The 19,282-nt window shown below is 39.6% G+C and overlaps 1 protein-coding gene across 4 annotated transcripts in view; it reads right to left on the bottom strand.

Moving 5' to 3' along the window:
- The window catches only part of Brd8 (bromodomain containing 8), a 45,036-nt gene that overhangs the window by 17,699 nt on the left and 8,055 nt on the right, over nt 1-19,282 (bottom strand). For 2 of the 4 annotated variants that reach the window (XM_010613761.3, XM_010613762.3), the window contains exons 3-21: nt 14,441-14,510; nt 13,141-13,190; nt 12,176-12,298; nt 11,771-11,851; nt 11,295-11,359; nt 9,396-9,532; nt 8,673-8,891; nt 8,127-8,271; nt 6,844-7,053; nt 6,181-6,461; nt 5,413-5,865; nt 4,931-5,024; nt 4,684-4,730; nt 3,697-3,911; nt 3,192-3,284; nt 2,915-2,983; nt 2,244-2,421; nt 737-841; nt 218-262 (exon numbers count right to left, since the gene is read on the bottom strand). In XM_010613761.3, coding sequence (XP_010612063.1) covers nt 218-262; nt 737-841; nt 2,244-2,421; nt 2,915-2,983; nt 3,192-3,284; nt 3,697-3,911; nt 4,684-4,730; nt 4,931-5,024; nt 5,413-5,865; nt 6,181-6,461; nt 6,844-7,053; nt 8,127-8,271; nt 8,673-8,891; nt 9,396-9,532; nt 11,295-11,359; nt 11,771-11,851; nt 12,176-12,298; nt 13,141-13,190; nt 14,441-14,510 — 2,680 coding nt within the window. The remainder of the gene's footprint in view (nt 1-217; nt 263-736; nt 842-2,243; nt 2,422-2,914; nt 2,984-3,191; nt 3,285-3,696; nt 3,912-4,683; nt 4,731-4,930; nt 5,025-5,412; nt 5,866-6,180; nt 6,462-6,843; nt 7,054-8,126; nt 8,272-8,672; nt 8,892-9,395; nt 9,533-11,294; nt 11,360-11,770; nt 11,852-12,175; nt 12,299-13,140; nt 13,191-14,440; nt 14,511-19,282) is intronic. The other 2 variants (XM_010613763.3, XM_010613764.3) reach the window with 2 other exon arrangements.

Below are 19,282 nucleotides of genomic sequence, written 5' to 3'. Positions count from 1 at the left end.
AAAAAAAAAAAAAAAAATTAAAAAATTATAAATAAAATTTTTAAAAAGGGCAGAAATGCAGAAGAAAAGACAGTTTCTTGCTCAACAACCTGAATAAACAGAAGTTTAAGACATTGCCACAGTCTGTATGTTGGAATTTCCCTCTGCCACCCACCCCCAGCCAGGAGCTGAGAATTTTTTCTGGCAATACCATCTCTTGCAGCCATTCAATACTTACAAAGAGAGAGAGAAGGAAGGCAGGAGAGCCCATGGGGACACTGTCCTGTTAGAGGACAAACAAACACTGATCAGGTTCCACAGAAACTCTCAGCCACAAGCACCCCAAACCTCAGGACAGAGACATAAGCACCATACACACAGACAAAATTTTAAAACTCAAGAACAAGAGGAAAGAGATCCAAAAGCAATCTAGCCATTATGACACTGGAATGGGAACTGATAGTACTCAGCTGCACAGAGCTCAATCATTTCCCCCACCTTAAGAGCACTCTCCCAAAGGAATTAATAATTCACTCACACTGCTAAAACTTCCTCCCATTTAACTGGGTCTCTTAGTCATAGCAGATTGCATCAATGCTTGGATGGGAGCGAACAACTACCATTCTAATATCTAAGTGTCTGTATACCATGAAAAGTATAAGCTTGGCAGTGCCAAGTAATAACATAAAGTTCTTTGGATGCTTTAGACTTCTGGCACTGTAACACTGGCAAACAGGCTCTTTGCTGGTCTCCTCACCTTCTCAGAAGCATCCTGTTTTCGGGTAGAATCTCTCCCTCGGAGGCTTTTAGCACTGATCCCAGACTCAGATGTTTGCATAATCAACTGTGTGGCCAAGAATTGCTGTTAGGAGGAAAAACAAGGTCGGCCATAGAGATCTGATCCAATTAGGAAGAACCTCAAGCTGTGTAAACAGGGTTTTGTATTTACCCCTCTACTCAAATATCTTTTTTTAGTGGTGCTGAGTTGAACCCAGGGCTTTAGGCATTCCAAATACCTTTTTTAAAAAATGATATTGGGGGACTGAGGCATGCTAGGCAAGCACGCTATTGTGCTATATCCCCAGCTCTCAAACATTTGTTTATTTATTTAGGTTTTTTGAGACAGGGTCTCACTACGTAGTTGAGACTGATCTGGAACTATGTAGCCCAGGCTCGTCTTGAACTCACAGCGATCCTCCTGCCTTACCCTCCTGAGTGCTGAGATTTTAGGCATGTGCCACCACTCCCAGTGAATATTTCTTGACTTATTGGAAATTTAGTATAATAAGTTTAAATTTTAGGTGTAACAGGCATCGCAAAAAATCTGAAAGGACCAGGCACAGTGGCACATACCTATAATCCTAGCACTTCACTTGGGAGGCTGAGACAGGAGGATTACTATAAATTCAAGCATAGCCTGGACTACATAGCAAGACTCTTAAAAAAAAAAAAAAAAAAACTCCAACAAATAAATAAATAAATCTGAAAATGCCAACTAGCTTAATAACTTTGTTATAAGAGCAAAAACTCTGTCCTCTAAGAATGACAAAAAGAATATTAGTATTAGTATGATAAACCAAAGTCCATTCCTCAACTAAAGTAATTTGGCAGCCTTTGCAAAGATATATTATTCCCTCAAGATTCAATTATCTCAAAGGGTGCCTAGTAATGCAACTTCAGGACAGAAGTAGGTATCTGGTCATGAAAAGGGACAGAGAAGAAACTCTGTTGAGTATTCATACCAGATACTTTGTATTTAAAAATATACATTCATTTTTCAAAAAATTTATTAAAAACTTCATGTTGAGGATGTAGCTCAGTGGTAGAGCACTTGCCTAACATCCCTGAGGCTTTGTATTTGATCCTCAGCACTTCACAAATAAAAAAAAAAACGTTTAAAAAGCCAGGCACAATTGACATATGCCTATAATCCCAGGACTCTGGCAGGCTGAGGTAGGAGGATCACAGGTTCAAGCCCAGCTGGTCAACTTAGGGAGCATCTGTCTCAAAATAAAAAAAGGGCTGGGAATCTAGCTCAGTGTGAAGGTATTAGTTTCAATCCCTAGAGACACTTACAAGCAATCCTTCAGAAAATTGAATGATTTGCCCAAGACTGACTCTTCTGTCATAACTTCCTCATCAAGACCAGAGAAAAATCAACATGATTAGGGCAAGAACAAAATATTGTCACTGCAACCCCAATGGTTATTCCAAGTAAAAACCACAGCACCCCATTCTGTCAAAACAAAGGATCCTCAAAGTACCTGGATTTGCTCCAAAACATCTCGCTGCATCTCGACTGCCATGTGATAGACATCATGGTCAGAGCTATTATACATTACAGCATTCTGAAACATCAGCATTATGTCACGCTGAAATTCAGCGGTGCTGCGAATCAGTCCATTTTCAATGTTTTTCTTAATAGTTGATAAATCCATAGGCCTAAAAAACAAAACAGCAATGGTAAATAGCAGTGGAAAAAGAGAACTTACTTTGATTTTTAAGTACACTGTCACCACACAGACCTCCTCATATACACCTTCACTTCTCCACTGCCGAGATGCAAAAATGCCAACTCCTTGTCTCAAAACATGCATTAAACCCAAAAAGCAGTCTGTATGATAAGCATTGAGAAGGAAATAAAAGGGGCTTGTTCTTTTAAACTGTTGGTGACTGAGACACTGTAATGGTCAATTTAGTACACAGTTTTTTTGTTTTGTTTTGTTTTTTGTGGTACCAGGGATCAAACTCAAGACCTTGCGCTCGCAAGGCAAGTGGCGAAACCACTGAGCTTTTAAATCCCTGGCCCAGTACATGGTTATCATAATGAAAAAAAAAAAAGTTTGCCTTAAATTTATGTCTAAAGCCAAAATTCACTAAGTCTGGAAAACTTACGATTCAGGCAATTCAGCATGCTGGATGGACCATGGCTTACCTCTGTACAATGCTGTGATAACCAGGTGCTATATCATCTGTAACAGGCTGTAGAAAGACATTGGCATACCTGTCCAAAAGCAAAATAAAACAAAAAATAAACTGCAATTTCAAACAATTTTTCAGGCTCATAGGGGAAGGAATTTACTGAAAGGGCTGAAAATAGTAAAAACCCAACACTAGTAGTGTAAAAAAGCCTACTCATGACATCTTTTTACAGTCACCCAACAAGGAAGAGCAAGAGAAAATGAATCTACTGATTGGTAAGGCCAACTTACCTATGATTAGCTGCAGCTCTCCATACAAGCATGATGGCTTTCTTCCAGATTTTCTGGGCCTGAATAGCTTCCTGATCCTCACTACAGACAGAGCTGAAAGAGAGACACACGAATTCTACTAGGCACGTTTTTTTTAAAAGTCCTAGCCAAGAGGGGTGACACATATCTATAATTCCTTGATTATAGCACTTGTGAGACTGGAGGATGATCACAGAGAGTTTAAGGCTAGCCTGGGCTACACAGCAAGCCTCTGCCTCAAGAACAAACACACAGGGCTGGGGATTTAGCTCAGTGGTGCCGCTGTTTGCCTCGCAAGCACAAGGACCGGAGTGTGATCCCTGGTACCAAAAAAACCCCCAAACACACAAATGTGCAGACACACACACAGTCCTATTTACTTCTTGTTAATTATTTGCCCAGGACTAAGAAAGGAAAGGTGAGACAGTCAATCCTCTCTTCTCATCTTCACTATCTTGGCCTTAATAAAAGAATATCAGATACTCACAACTGTGAAGAAGCAGGGCTGCTAGGGATGGAGTCTGCCAGTGTGTGTGACTGCAGCGTAGCATTGTGTATGCTAAAACCATCATCACTCTCGCTCACAGGGGGTTCGTTATCCATTTCTGACAAATAGCCTTCTCCTTGATCTTCTTCCTTAGGTTCTTCTAGGCTGGCTGCTTCACTGACTCCATCTTCCTCCTCATCCTCACCTGGGGCATCCTTAGACACAGTGTGCTCCAGTCAACAAATGCAAGCAAATCTATCCAGCAAAGCATCACTAAACATGCTCTGTCTTTTGGGTTAGATCAGTTCTAGCAATGGCCTCACACTGGTTTTTGACTGAGCCCTCTATCACTCATACTACCATCTATTTATGGCACTGTCTAAGCGAAGAAACTTAGAACCTGGACAAAGAATAAAATCCAGGATCTTTCTTTAAAAGGAAGAAAAAAAAAAAGCTACTTACTTAAGACTAAGCTAAGAGGCGTTCCTTCTTTCCCCTTGCTCTTGAGAGGAACTCTGACCCTGGGTACAAAGTTATCAAAAATAGTTTTATTTCATGTCTCATCTGATGGAGCAAGCTCACATCACATTACTTTTCTGTTACTACTGCTTTAGTAATTCTAAAAAGAAAACTGGATGATTCTTTTTGGATAATTCTCTTTGAAATTTCTATATATTCTCCCTGGCTCTGGTATCCCTATTTACTACAATTCATTCTGGGTGTATTGAAGCTTCTTCATACACTATATGCAAAAAAAGGTCTGTGTGATGTTCACACTCTTACAGGTAGGAGGCACATATTGCTAACATACTCCTACTCTGCCAGATTGTCCACTGCAGCTTTTCCCCATGCAACTCCTTACCAGTCTCAAGAGAATAAAGCTGTGAGTTTCCTAAAATTTTTTTTTCCCTAAAATTTAATTTAAAAAATAGTGCTACTGGGAAATCTAATCGCATGACAAGAGGAATAAAGAAAAGTCTGAAATACCTTTATCTGGCTTCCAAAAATAGTCCCTGATTCTTCTTTCAATGAGTCTGCAGAGGAGAAAAAGACTACCTGAAGATTTTTCCACCTTAGCCTTCCCCACACTATGGACCACAATCCCCTACAGCTCTCCTTTCCATGCTGACCTATTCTACCTCCTCTACTTGCCCACAACCCACAAACCCTCAGAAGCCAAAGCAAAAGAATTTCAAGTTAGTTACAGAGTACAGATTTCCTGTCTTTAATTTACCTGACATTTCAAACTTGTGCTGCGTTTCTGCCTCTAAAGGATCTTCAATGAGATTTGAGCCATGTGATGGAGATAACATGCTTTCAGGGGATGCCTAAAGACCACAAAAAGAACAAGTATCCTAAGTATTGGTAAACTGCTATGGCTCCCATGTTTTATTCTTCTCTATTAAGATCACAGAAGAAATTCTAAATTCAACTCATACAGTATGATTCAAATGGTCACCTTTAACAAAGAGAAGTGTATATAGCACTAATTACAATCTATGGACTTTAGACACATGAAACATGTCAGGACTCAAGAATGCAACAAAGAATCAAAAGTCTAAGCCAACCATTTTTTGGGGGGTGGTACCAGGGCTCGAACTCCGAACCTTGCATTTGCAAGGCAGGCAGTGGCACCAATGAGCTAAATCCCTGGCCCAAGAATTCTTAACGAAGTTATAATCCTCCATCTCCCCAGCCCCTGATCTTATTTAATACCTCTGTCTTCACAGATGTAAGTGGCATTTCATCACTTTTCCCACTGGAGCCATTCACTTCAGCAATCTCTCCAGTTGTAGCGCTTCTGGGCTCCTCATCTAAGTCTTGACTCCTGAGTTCTGGTGGCTCCATACTTGTGGCTGGAACAACTCCAGATACTATTTCAGCCCCTGAAATGCCTGGCTCTAGTTCTGTAGGTTCCACCTTGATATCAACACCAGACTCCCTTATGTCCACCAGTTCGTGGATTCCCTTGTTTTCTGTTTCCTCAAAGTCCAACCTCTCTTGCTTGACTGTCATCTCTGGTGTAGGGAGAGGTATTGGCTTGTCCCGTTCCTGCTGAATTGGGTGCTCCCAGGGGCCAGGCAGGGATTGGGGATCATCATTCTCTTCACAGAAAGACAGTGCTGCTTCCACAGCTGCCACATCCAACACTTCAGGATGATCATCTACCTGTCCCATAATACAGACTGTTGAGGTCAAAGAAAGAAGCCCAACTCTCAATTTTGTCAGCACAAATGAAATGGCCTGCACTTGCAGCTTCTCTCTCCATCTTCTCTATGCATTGGAAACAACCAATTAACAGACATCTGTCCTGTACAAACCAGTACTGTAAGGTCGGTTGGAGAGAGAACTAATATGTCACTACCAAAGGGTTTTCAGACTACAGAGATGGGCAAAACAGTTGTTGTAGTAATTCTTATTAAGAAGAAAAGAAGCCTTCATAGAACCTATGAGAGACTCCTTGGGGTTTTGCTGAATAATTACCTTGTCCTCAATGATGGCAATGATGTCTCCAACAGTCTCAAAGTCCAGTTCTTCACCTGTGTAAGACACAGCAATATCCATCTTCTCAGCCAGATCTAAATCTTCCTTTCCATCTATGCTGGGAGCCTTTGATCCTCCAGAGGTTTCTGCCACCCCTGATCGGAAACACTCTTCTTTGATAGAATTAATAATCATGGAGATTTCACTGCTATCCATGGAAACAGTCACAGTATGTGGATCTCCCACAGCTTCCATAGGAACACATGTATCAGGCTGACTCACTGAGTAACAGAAAGAAAAAGGCAATTCAGAAACTTACTGGGTACTAAGTGACCACCCAGAGATGACACTAGACAGGTATCAAGTACCCACACATTCAAAAGTCAGAAACTCGTATCTGCCTGTATTTTCCTCTCCCCAGTCTTATTTAGAAAGATAAGAACACATTCTCAAACCTGCTCATATTTGTACACTTAACTGTTTTATCCCAACACACAAATGCCCACCCATATCCTTGTTTTCTAAGGATAAAGATAGATAACACATGACTACAGAGAAAGAACAGAACCATCTGAATAGGAGCTAATCTCTTGGTCATCTTTCTGAAGCTCAAAATGAAATTTTGGTCCTAGCAGCTGCTCAGGGCGTGGGTCAGGGACGCACCTGGAGCTACACTTTCAGGAGTGGAGACAGCCGGAGCAGAGGATGGTGCTGGCAGCGCAGGCATCATGACAATGGTAGCCTGGGACACAGACTCTACAGGGGGTGGCACAAGTTTAACTGGAGGCTCACTGGCAACAGTAGTGAAGGAAGCAAGAGGTGTGGTGAACTGTGTAGGACCAGCTTCTAAAAGCCGGGAAAGAGTGGGAGCACCTAACAGACAAAGAGGTATACAAATGAGATAAGAAGAAAGCAAATGAACAAGAAGCAATAGCCACTTTAAGACTCAACCAAGAAAATATTTTATAGTCTCAAAGGATGAAAGCAATTCTAGTGTTCAATAAGTTCATCACCTATAGCCTTTCTCTAACCTCACCTACGATCTTCCTCCAAATTACAAATGAACCAAAGTACAACACAAAATGTAAAAAAAGGGAGGTAACTTTTCCTCAGTTACCAGGAACAATAATAAAACCAAATCAAACCTGGTATGAATAAATCTGTCGCTTCCTGAGGTCCAGCAGGCTATGAACCACCCAAGTTCAACACCATTCAAATACCAATATCTAATGTTACTACATTTTATAAAGCCTCTCTTTACATTTTTAACCTTAATTCTCATCATATCTCACTAAACTACACACATCACAACTAGTAAAATGAGAAAATGAGCCTCAATAATTAAGTTAGCTACCCAAGGTCATAAAATCAATGTTTCTGCCACCTGCCTTGCAAGCGCAAGGACCCAAGTTTGATATCCGGTACCTCAAAAAAAAAAAAAAAAAAAAAAAAATCAATTTTGGGAAAGCCTGAGATTCAAGTCCAGATCTCTGGTTCCAAATCTCTTTCCCCTATTCTGTAATCTCAGGTCTCTCTGGTACGTTTTGTTTTGCATCCCAAGAGAAACATCTTTATACACTCTACTGTCACTATGATCAACATCTATGCCACGGACATTCACTATGTCAATCTTTTTTGGTTTTTTTCAGACAAGATCTTGTAGCATAGGGTGGCCTCAAAATCCAGCAATCCTTCCAACTCAGCCTCCCAAATGCTTGAACCACAGGATAGTAGCCAACTATACCCAGCTCAAACTATCAGTATTTTAAAGACGGAATAGATTAGTAATCTCAAGTACTATTGTTCCTAAACAGGTAGAGTAGCTCCAAAACAAAGTTAAAAACAAAAAATAGTTGGGTTTTAAATCTAGGATTAACTGTTTATAACAAACACTGAAATCAGGTTTATTGTCTCTGAAGTAGATAAGAGGAAGAGTAGTGACTTACCTGAGGCAGCAGGGGAGGCTGCAACAGTATTGGGTGTTTGCTGTATCTCCCCACCATGAATCATGGGAAGGACCCCGCCTACCTCCAGAAGGACACCCGTACTGTTCAAGTGGCCCGAAGCCACAGCCATTTCACTCTCATTGACCTACCAGGAAGAATAAAGGTGAAGGCTACACTCAAGCTTTCCTTTACTACCACTTCCCAAAAAAAGCTGCAGCAGTCAACCAAACTTCTTGAAAACTAAAACTTACTACCCACAGAGAGTAACTCAAGACCCATGGGAAACTCTAAACTATAATGTCCAGAACTTATTTCACAAGAGTTCTCTGGGGAAGAAGACAAAAATAATTGTGATTCTGATTCTTCAGGATCCAAGGATACTATTAATCTACTATATTGTTGTTGTTGCTATTCTTTTATTAACATTTAACAAGGACATCTCTTCCTCTTTTGAACTTTTTTTTTCCATGTCACATTTTTTCCATGTCACTCCCTTCCAAGTACTAAATCACCACAGCTCTCAAACACCCACAGAAGTCTCCATACCAGTCTGGGGCTAGTAGGCAGGAGGCTGCCCTTCTTCAAGAGCTCTGACAGCAGAGGGGAGGGGGGTGGAGTTGCTTTCTGTCCAAGCATCTTTTTCTGGGGTGAATCATCTGTTACTGGGGTCATGGGGGCTTCTAAGGGTGCAGAGCCTGGAGGAAGGGTGTCAGGAATCCCAGGAAACGAGGTGACTGGGGTACTCGGCAAAGTCCCGGGGGTTACCTAAGAGACAACAGAGAACCTTTATCTGACTTCTCAAACTATGGAAGGTTCCCTACTAATATGGTTGGGTTAGTGTGTCTTACTATTATTTTATTAGTTCTGAGTGGAAATGCACAGAAGCCCTCTATTCCTCTTATTCTTAGCTATACTTCTCTACAATATTTTCTCTTCCACCCATTCAAATCTACAATGGCCCAACCATTCCATCCAACCTGCCATTTATAAACTCCTTACCCCTACCAATATATTTATAAGGAAATTATCCCTTATTTCATCAGGAAATATACTAGTATAATTAGCAAACAATTCCTGAACATAGTCATTTACCTATCAAAAGAGCTTTTAGGTACATCCTTATCTTAGATCACAGTACATGGTAAAGTCTTCAGCATTTAGACCAAGAAAAGAAATTATCTCTAGGCCAAAAGTAGTTTTCTCATCACTCAGCTCTCTGCTGGCTTATGTACTTCACTGGCCAATTCCAATGGATGGAAATATACTCACCCCAGAGGCAGGCTCTTCCATAGTGGTTGGAGTCAAGTCCCCAAGGGGATATTCACCTCCTGGGGAGGCAGAATCTATTGGAGAGCGGACCATCACAGTGGGTAACCTCCGAGGGGGTGTTTTTACTGCCTGACGAGCTAGAAGATAAAAGAGAACAAATTCTAAATCTTCCAGGATTAAATAAATGAAACTAAAGTATTACTCTATTATACAATGAAGGACAAATAAGAATGCTGTATTACTAAAATAGTATAAATTTGGATTAGAAAGCTTTCTTTAACCCTCCTGGAGATAATTTTCAAATTTTCCCTAACAGCAATTCTCACACCAAGTTAACTATCCCAAAAGTCCTTGGAGGGGGAAAACAGTTTATTTACTCCTTAATATATAGTTTTTGGAGAAAGGGTCTCACTATGAAGTTCAGGCTGGCCTTGAACTCACTACGTATGTAGCCCAGGCTGATCTCAAACTCACAGTAATCCTCTTGCTTCAGACTCCCAAATACTGGGATTACAGGTATGCACCACCACACCAGGCAAGATTTTGCTTTTAAAAAGAGGAAACAATGAGGGACAATCTCACTTGTTTTACAGCATGTACATATTCCCAGAATTGCCAATGCCTACGTTTCTCCCTCATCCAAGTGACTGAGCTATTTTCAAATCTTTTCACAAGGCTTTGACTTCTAAAACCTTAATTATGTTCAGTATCTTATTATCAAGTCACTGTGTCCTAAATGTAAATCAGAAGTCTCATGTGTTCTAAGAAGAGCTCATTTTCTGAGAAATTCTTCCTGGATTAAAGCATGTTTTTACTCTGGAAGGAGAATAAAAGATCACAGGAATCTCTTTTGGTGGGCCTGGGGTTCCAAGAGACTGAACCTAGGATCTAAGGAACGCTAGACAAGCGCTCCACCCTTGAGCTACACCCTCAGCCCCTATTTATATTTAATGAGGCTCTTGTGCAAATGCATGTAACAAATTTATATCCCTTTTTTCTTGTTAATTTGTCTGTCAGTTTGCTCCAAAGACTTAAATTACTGAAATTTCAGAGAGTAAAATTTTAACTCTCCTATAGTTCTGGCAAGAGAGACCAAAGCATTCTTGTTCCAGAAGCTACAAGTGGGAAATCATGAGACATGACAAAATCAGGAAGGAGGTATATAAAAAGGATAGAAAGAACTCTGACAAGTCTAACTTTCTGATAACTTTGGAAACATATTAATGGACTGGAAATGTCTCTTAAGAAATGCCTGCTTGCTCACACCATGTGGAAGCCTTAATTTTGAAGGACCCCACCAAAAGCATCACCTCCTGAAATGACATGTAAGTTATCTATTCTCAAGACTAAGAATGATTCAGTGAAGGATGGCATATGAGAACAGCCTGGAATCAATCTCTGGCACCACAAAAAAAGGCAATGTTAAAAACAAAAACCCAGGCTGGGGATTTAGCTCAGTTTTGCCACACCTGCCTGGCAAGCGCAAGGTCCTGAGTTCAATCCCCAGAACCAAAACAAACCAAACAATCCGCCCCCCCAAAAAGGGCTGGGGATTTAGCTCAGTGGTTCCACCACCTGCTTTGCAAGCATAAGGTCCTGAGTTCGATCCCCAGTACTAAAAAACAAAAGAACAACAACAACAAAAAAACACCAATGAGGGCTGGGGATTTAGCTCAGTGGTGCCCCACTGCCTGCCTCGCAAGGGCAAGGACCTGAGTTCAATCCCTGGTACCAAAAAAAAACAAAGAAAAGAAAAGAAAACAAACAAAACCAACCAGGGAGAGAAGATATCAAAAGAAAAGCGTTCTAATGAATTGTCAAAAAATGTCTTCAACTGTCAGTAGCATGCATGCAGTATTGTAAAATCAATTCCTCAACATTAATTTTAATTCAGCTTACCTTGGTATGCAGCATCTGTAGCCTTCCTCTTTACTTCAGCCTCTTCTTCCTCTAATTTTTTTTTCCTAAAAAGAGGGAAATAAAGGTTAGATGCTAGCCAGCTCTAGCTCCTCCCCATAGCTCAAAGTGCTCTCAAGAATTTTTTTTACCAAATCAGCATGTTCTTGAGAAAAAGGCCCAAACAAGAATTCTAATTAGCAAATCAGCTGGCTGATGATATGTATCAACCTCCAGTTCTTCACTCAGGGAAAAGAGAGGCACCCTTTAAGTTAGAACTGTTCAGTTCTCATATGGAAATGTTCTAACACATCCCTCTTTAGGCTCACTGTCCCCTCCCAGACACCAGACCAATCTGCAGGTATGCCTTCCCAGAATCTGCCTTAAATTTAAAGGGATGGGAGGCAGAGGATATGAGATAGATTACTTGAGGGAGAAAGAAGTAAAAAGGAGCACAATGGAAGAATAATATAACCCACATTGCAATGTCATTGCAAAGTTCATCCAGTCTGCTATCCATGTGTCCAGCTTGAATTAGTTCTGCATCTCTTTTCAACCGTCTGTAGAAAAACAGGTAGGTAGAATAGGCTTATTTTTTATCCCATTCAGGTAAGATCTCACTGTATTGTCCAAAATGGCCTCAAACTCATGTAATTAACTGATCCTCCTGCCTCAACTCCTGAAGCGGCTTTGATTAGAGGCACATATCACATGAATACAATCCCAGCACTTGGGAGGCTGAGACGGGAAGATGTTGATGATCCTAAGAACAGTCTGGGGTATACAGCAAGTTCAAGGCTAACCGGGACTACACAGTAAGATCAGTACCAGAATTCAGACCTTTATGTTTTTCCCAACTATTTTATATGCTGTCTGATAAGTACCTGTATCTCTCCTGAGTTTCCTTTATTACTTTCTTTAGTTCCTCAACTCTCTCAGCAGTCAGTTTCCGAACAATAACATCTTCAACAGTTTCTACCACTTCTCCTTTTTCACCTCGTTTCCGTCTATGGAAAATAAAATAAAACAAAACAAAACACAAAACTCTCCTCTATATTTGAATGAAAGAACATTTGTTCACACTCGGTTTGTTTTCTTTGAGCTTTCTTTGCCACTTACTCATAAATTCACCTATACAGTAAGTCCCCAACTTGTGAACATTCAAGTTGCGCATGGACCTCACGTTACGAACATTTGTAGATGCAAACAAACTGTCAAAGTAGCTCTTATGTGTGGTGGACAATGTCACAACTGTGCTGCTGCGTACTTACTGTACAATGAAAGTGTACTGTAGTACAGTGCTCAATCAGAGCCCCATGTGTTAGCAAGCAAGAGAAAGTGTCATGGTGATGTGGAGGGAACTGCTAGGAAGCAAAGCAGTAACCATGGAAACAAAAGTGAAAATAATTTGAATAATCTGTGAAATTAGACCAAGGGGAAAAGATGGCAGAGATCACTCATTCTTCTAACATGAATCTTTCAACTACTGGCACAATTCTAAACAAGGACATTATCATGGAACACATTAAGTTTTTTTATGCTTTATATTGCCTATTTGTGTCAAAGATGCATAAGACTCACTCTGTCACACTTATGAACAAATGCAACTTACAAACATTCTCCCAGAATGGAACTAAATGTACTTTTTCTTGAGGGGAAGGGGGTAGTGGTAGTGTGTAGTGATACAAGGGATTAAACCCAGAGCCTCATGCATGCTAGGCAAACACTACCACTGAGCTACAACCCCATTTCAATACTTTTACCACCAAGTAATTATAAATAAAAGATGTCCAGAGTAAAAAACTTCCCACTAAAGGGAACTGATTGAAGTACCTGGCTTTATACTTACTTTGGGGTCTCAGTTGTCTCCAATAGCTCTGAGTACTGAGAAGCACAGTGCTATAGAAAAAAATGAGAATGTGATGAGCGGCGGGGAGAGGGAAAGGAAAGTAGGGGAAGAATGGAAGGAAAAAAAGGAACCGAAGCTTTTGAACATAAGGAGGGGAAGAGGGAGGGGCTGAAGAGAAGGAAGGAAATTAGGGAAAAAGAAGAAGATATATCATGTTCAGATACAAATTCCCTATAATGAATGTGATCATTATATATATGTATATCTAAAATGTACAAATAAAATTAATTAAAAAAAACAAAATATGATGAGCAAACCTGGAAAGGAGTAAGCTTTCAAAGCTTCAAGATTAGAGACAGTAGCTATGTTCAAGATGTGTGTGATTTCTAGGAAGGCAAATTACTTTGCAATCAAATCAATTCAAAATAATCAATACCAGGATTCCGAAAAGTCTTCATGTACTTGGGAAATGCCAACTTAATTACTGTAGTATATTTATAGCTACAGTCTGAGTAATTACAACATGCAAGCACTATGCTAATGTTTTACATGTTCTGACAGTTAAGCTTTTTCTTTCTTTAAAATAAAATTTTATTTTAACTCACCCTCTACAAGCCCCTGCCCCTCCCTATGGACAGTTAAGCTTAACTGTGAACATGACTGACTTGGAAGCTGACTAGAAGATTAGTAAAGCATACTTCTGGGTGTCTGGGTGTGTCACATTATTGAGGTGTCACCTTGGAATCTGATCCCTGGCCTCTTCTTCTCTGGTACTATTCCCCAATTCTGCTTCCTTGACAAAATAAACTGAGCAGCTTTGTTCCACTTGCCTTTCTGCTATGTTCTTGCCTGGAGCCATGGACTGAACTCTATGAAACCATGAGCCAAATTAAACCTCTCCTCCCTTAAGCTATGGGTATTGAATATTTCTCCTAGCAATAGGAAAGCTGACTTATACAAGTATATTACCTCAAGTAACTTTATAACCATCCTGAACTCTTACCTCTATTTTATAAATGAGAAAACTGAGGATCATGGTCCAAAGTTTTTAGGTGGAATCACACAGAACTCAGATTTGTCTAACTATAGAGCATGGGCTCTTAATTATTATACCACACTAAGAAGAAGAGTTTGAAATACAGAACATGCATACATATATTAGCAAACAGTAGGGAAAAGGAAAAGGGCATTTTCAACTATTCTCTTGCTTTATGGCATAAAAGTCTTGGAATTACTAGGCAGAAACTGGTAAAGAGCCACATCCCAATGACTATTAAAGAGCTTTCACTTGGTAACTTACTTTTTGAGAGAACCAGTCTGGAGGACGGCCAGGTTCTGCAAATGGCTTGATAGCTCTGCTAACTGATACCCTACAAAATGAGGAAAGACTTATTACACATCAAATGCAGTACAACGAAAGGAAAAGTATGCTGAGTACCAAGTTCAAACTACCACTGACAAATATTCCAGAGTATCATTTACGTATGTTTGCTGTGTTTTGATTTTTGAGACAGAATCTGTAGCTCAGGTAGGCCTCAAACTTGTGGCAAGCCTCCTGCCTCAGCCTCCAAGTGCTAGGACTATAGTCATATACCATCACGCCCAACTCTGGAGTATTTTTCATTTATCTTTTTTTTTCTTTTCTTTTTTCACTTATTTATCTTTTAGTAAGACAGGGTGTCGCTAATTTGTTAAGTTGCCTATATTGGGCTTGAACTTGCAGTGATTTTCCTGCCTCAGCCTCCAGAGTGTTAGCATTATAGGCATGTACCACCAAACCCAACTTGTTCTTTGAAGTCAACCAATAGCATGCTGGTGGGGATGTGGGGATAAAGGAACCCTTCTCCATTGTTGGTGGGAGTGCAGACTGGTGCAACCACTGTAGAAATCAGAATGGAGATACCTCAAAGAACTATTTGAACCAGCTATTTCCCCTACTGAGTATCTTCCCAAAAAGAGTTAAAAGAATCACACCACAATGATATATGTGCACCTATGTTTATAGTGGCACAGTTTATAATAGCTAAAATTTGGAAACAACCCAAATGCCCATCAACTGGAGACTGGATAAAGAAGATGTGTTTTTAAAAATAAAATGGAATACTACTAAGCCATAAAGAATGAGAAACTAGAGTCATTTACAGCTAAATGGATGCATATTGAAGTGATACTCAAGTGAAATAAATAGGACACATGTGTAAATACCGAATAGTTTCTCTGGAATGAGAAACTAAAATGTAAATAAGGATCAAAATATAGGATAGTGTAAAACAGGAAGAAAAATTCTGAGGAGGAGGAAGTGGGAGGAGCAAGGGAAAGGAAAATATAGGAAAAAATGAAAAAATAGAAACAGTCTTTGTAAAAAGGGAGAGGTGAAAGGGTTGAAGGGATGGAAGAGAAATGGGGAAAAATAAGAGCCATGATATATCATGTAAAGGCACAAATTCCCAATGATGAATGCCATCATATTATACATCTAAAATTTACTAATAAACTTAATGGGGAAAAAAAAAAGTTCTGACTAGGGCCAGGTGTGATGGCATATGCCTATAATCACAGTAGGCTATGGCAGGAGGGATCACTGTGAGTTTGAGGCCAGCATAGATGGTACAAGGGAGTTCGAGGCCAGCCTGAACTATATAGCTCAAAAACAAAAAAAAAAGTCCAGTCTTGGTCTGAGTACTTGCCTAGTATAGAGGAGGCACTGTGTTAAATCCCTACTACAGCAAAAAAACAAAAAGTTGTAGTATTAATACAAGGAAACTGCTAAAAATGAAAATAAACTGTATGTTCAAGGATGAGTGTAAAAGGATTTCAACTTTGTTATAGTATTATATGGATAGCTATATAAAAAAGTCTGATTTGTACTTTACATCTTTTTTTTTGGTACCAGGAATCAAACTTGGGACCTTTCACTTGCAAGGCAGCAGCAGAGCCACAGAGCTAAACCCCCGGCCCCTTCACATCTTATATATGGGTCAAAAGAGTTAAAATATTTTTAAAGTCAACCATGTAAATATTCAAAAAAAGCACAAAAATTTTACAATCTCATACTGGAGAAATTTCTAATTATGTCACAAAATCTGTAAAAGAAAAAATGTCAATACATTAATTCAAAAAATCTTAATGTAGGGCCAGGAATTTGGCTCAGTGGTTCCGGTGCCTGCCTCGCAAGCCTAAGGAGCTGAGTTCGATCCCTGGTGCCAAAAAAAAAAAAAAAAAAAAAAATCTTAATGTAAATATCTTCCTGATATACATGAATCCTCTCCATCCCCAACCAAAGACAAGTGATAAAATAGAGAACTAGAAAAAGCTTGCAGAAAAGAAAATATAAGCAGCTCTTTAATATTTGAAGATACTCAACTTTATTCACAGGCTAAATGCAAATTAATAATGATGCTTATACTACTTCCTGGCGTAGTCATAAAGCAGAATACCATTGGGGGGGGTGAGACAAATGTTCATATAGAAATATACAACCACCACTAAGACACAGAACTAAATGAAAAAAAAAAAAAAAAAAAAAAAAAAAGCAGCAGCAGAAACAAGGTAAAGAACAGGTTTAAAACTAGGGATGTAGCTTGGTGGTACAGTGCCTGACTAGCATCACAAGGCCTTGGGTTCTAGTCCTAGCACCACAAACAAAGCAACAGTAAAAAAATAGTACGCTTAGTGTGTGATCATTTCTGTTTAAAAAAGAAGAAAAGCATGATGGCACATTCTTGTAATCTTAGCACTGAGGCTGAGGCAAGAGGATTGCCAGGCGTTCAAGGTCTGCCTGGGCTACACAAGGAGTTCCAGGCCAGCCTGGACTACATAGCAAGATCCCGTCTCAAAAATAAATGAAAGCTAGGCATGGTGGCACACTGTGTAACCCCAGCAATCGTGGGAGGATAAGATGGAAGATCACTGACAGTTTAAGGAAAGCTTGGACTCCACAGAGTTCAAAGCCAGCCTAAACTACATAGGAAGACTCTGTTTCAAACAATCAATCAATCAAGGTTGTCTAGGATAGGGAATATAGCTCATAGCAGAGTCATAACTAGCATGTGCAAGGCCATGAGTTTAAGCCACACCCCTTCTCCCAAAAAAGTGGGAGGTGGGATGAGGGGGGTGAAGAAAATATAATACACAAAATTAATGCTGGGGAGACACTGGTATACAGGGATAACAATGGAAAGAAGTTTGTCAATTTCAATTTTGAACCTTATTAACTAATACCTACTCAGACAACTTGTTTTAGTTAAATGTTTTTATACTATCTGGATAAAAACATTTAAGAAAAACAAGATCAGATTGGGTCATTGTGCTTGTGAGGCAGGTGGCAGAACCACTGAGCTAAATCCCTAGCCCCTCACACTATTTTTCTAATAAAATGTAAAAAAATGTTCAGATTGGATTCTACTTCTAACCAGCTTGTTTTTCTTTTGTGGTAAAGGTGAGTGGACCCAGGGCCTTAAACATGCCAGGCAAGCCCTCTACCACTGAGTTATATTCCCAGCCCCATCAGTTCATATCTGAGTTAAGTCATATTTCATCTTGAGATTTATGAAGTGATTGTGACTCATTTTGTTTGGAAATTTACCATTTAACTCAAGAACAGCTGCCACCCACAGCATCCTAGTGCCCCATTATCATGGGCAACACAGTTTCTATCAAATTTCCAAGCAGGTTTAAGATGTTCACATTTGGGGCCCGCTACTTTAGTCTTCCAATTCCACTCACTCGTAACCCTAAAAAGAGAATGCAGAAAGACTTGCGTTCTATCAGGAAGGGGAATTACAACATCTATTTTAAAAATAACTTTTTTTCTGAGACAGGGTCTTGCTATGTAGTTCAGGCTGGCCTCGGACTTGAGATTATCCTCCTGTCTCAGTCTCCTGAGTGCTGGGCTTACAGGCATGTACCACTACATCTGCTTCAAAATATGAAATTTTAATTTCAACAATTTCCAGCCCATTTAAGAATAGATTAGGTTATGGCCAGGCATGGTGATGTATATGCCTGTAATCCCAAAACCTTGGGAGCCTGAGGCAAGAGAATGACAAGTCAGCACTTAGCAACTTGGCAAAACCCTGACTCAAAGCACTGGGCATGTAGCTCAGTCCATGTGTTCAATTTGCCAGCCAGTACCCACACAAACAAGTAAAAGATTAAGTTAAAGAAAGATTAAAAAAGAAAAGAAAAAAATGAGTACAGCCAATACTTGTGGTGGCAAGTGTCATATGGTTTTGCAAAACAATGTTAATACTACTTCATATTTCTTCTTTTATTTGCTAGGATGAAGATTTTCAACTTAGAATTTTTTTTTTTTTTTTTTTTTTTCTTTTTTTTTTTTTGTTTGAGACAGGTTCTCACTATGTAGTTGAGACTGACCTGGAACTCACTATGTAGCCCAGGCTGGTCTCCAACTCACAGCGATCCTCCTGCCTCAGCCTCCTGAGTGCTGGGATTACAGGTGTGCGCCACCATGCCCGGCTCAATTTAGAATTTTCAAAACAATAAAGGAACTTACTGAATTGTGTTTGACAATTTGAAAGTATAAGGGTAGCTGTAAATTCACCTAAGAAATACTAAAAGGCTAAGAAAACTCAAATTTGCTTCTAGTTGAACTATGAAGTCATCACAGTACTAATTTTACCACAGACTCAGTATATGTAGATATGACTAGTAGTTTCATATATCTTTGATAGTGGGAAAACAAGTTAGAAAACAACTTGTTTTCAATATATAATACTAAATTTTATAAAACTAAAATTTTTGTAAAATGAAATCTAGCCAATTAACCTATGCATTCATCAGTCATTGTTTCTGTAGTGAACCCATTTAACACCCATCTTAGCATATCACATCAGTAATGTTATTACTCATAGTTACTAAAATATACAATAGGGCAGCTTCTTGGCTGCCAAGGCTGCAGCTCTGCTCTGCTACACCCTTTCACCATGTAACTTCTGCCTTAGAGCCAGGTAACCATCAACTGAAACCATGAGCCAAGATACATATCTCAAGTTGTTGGAGTCAAGTATTTTTGTCTCTGTCCCAAGAAAGTGACTAACACAGTCTATAAACCTCCTTACCCACCCAAATTTTAAGACTTAAAGCCAACAGTTAATACCTTTTTTTTTTTTTTTTTTTTTTT

The sequence above is a fragment of the Fukomys damarensis genome, unplaced genomic scaffold (assembly GCF_012274545.1).
Source record: "Fukomys damarensis isolate Sample0158 unplaced genomic scaffold, DMR_v1.0_HiC HiC_scaffold_3, whole genome shotgun sequence".
Lineage (NCBI taxonomy): Eukaryota > Metazoa > Chordata > Mammalia > Rodentia > Bathyergidae > Fukomys > Fukomys damarensis.
The sequence above is the reverse complement of the archived record's forward strand: the minus strand, read 5'-3'. Positions and strand labels throughout refer to the sequence as shown.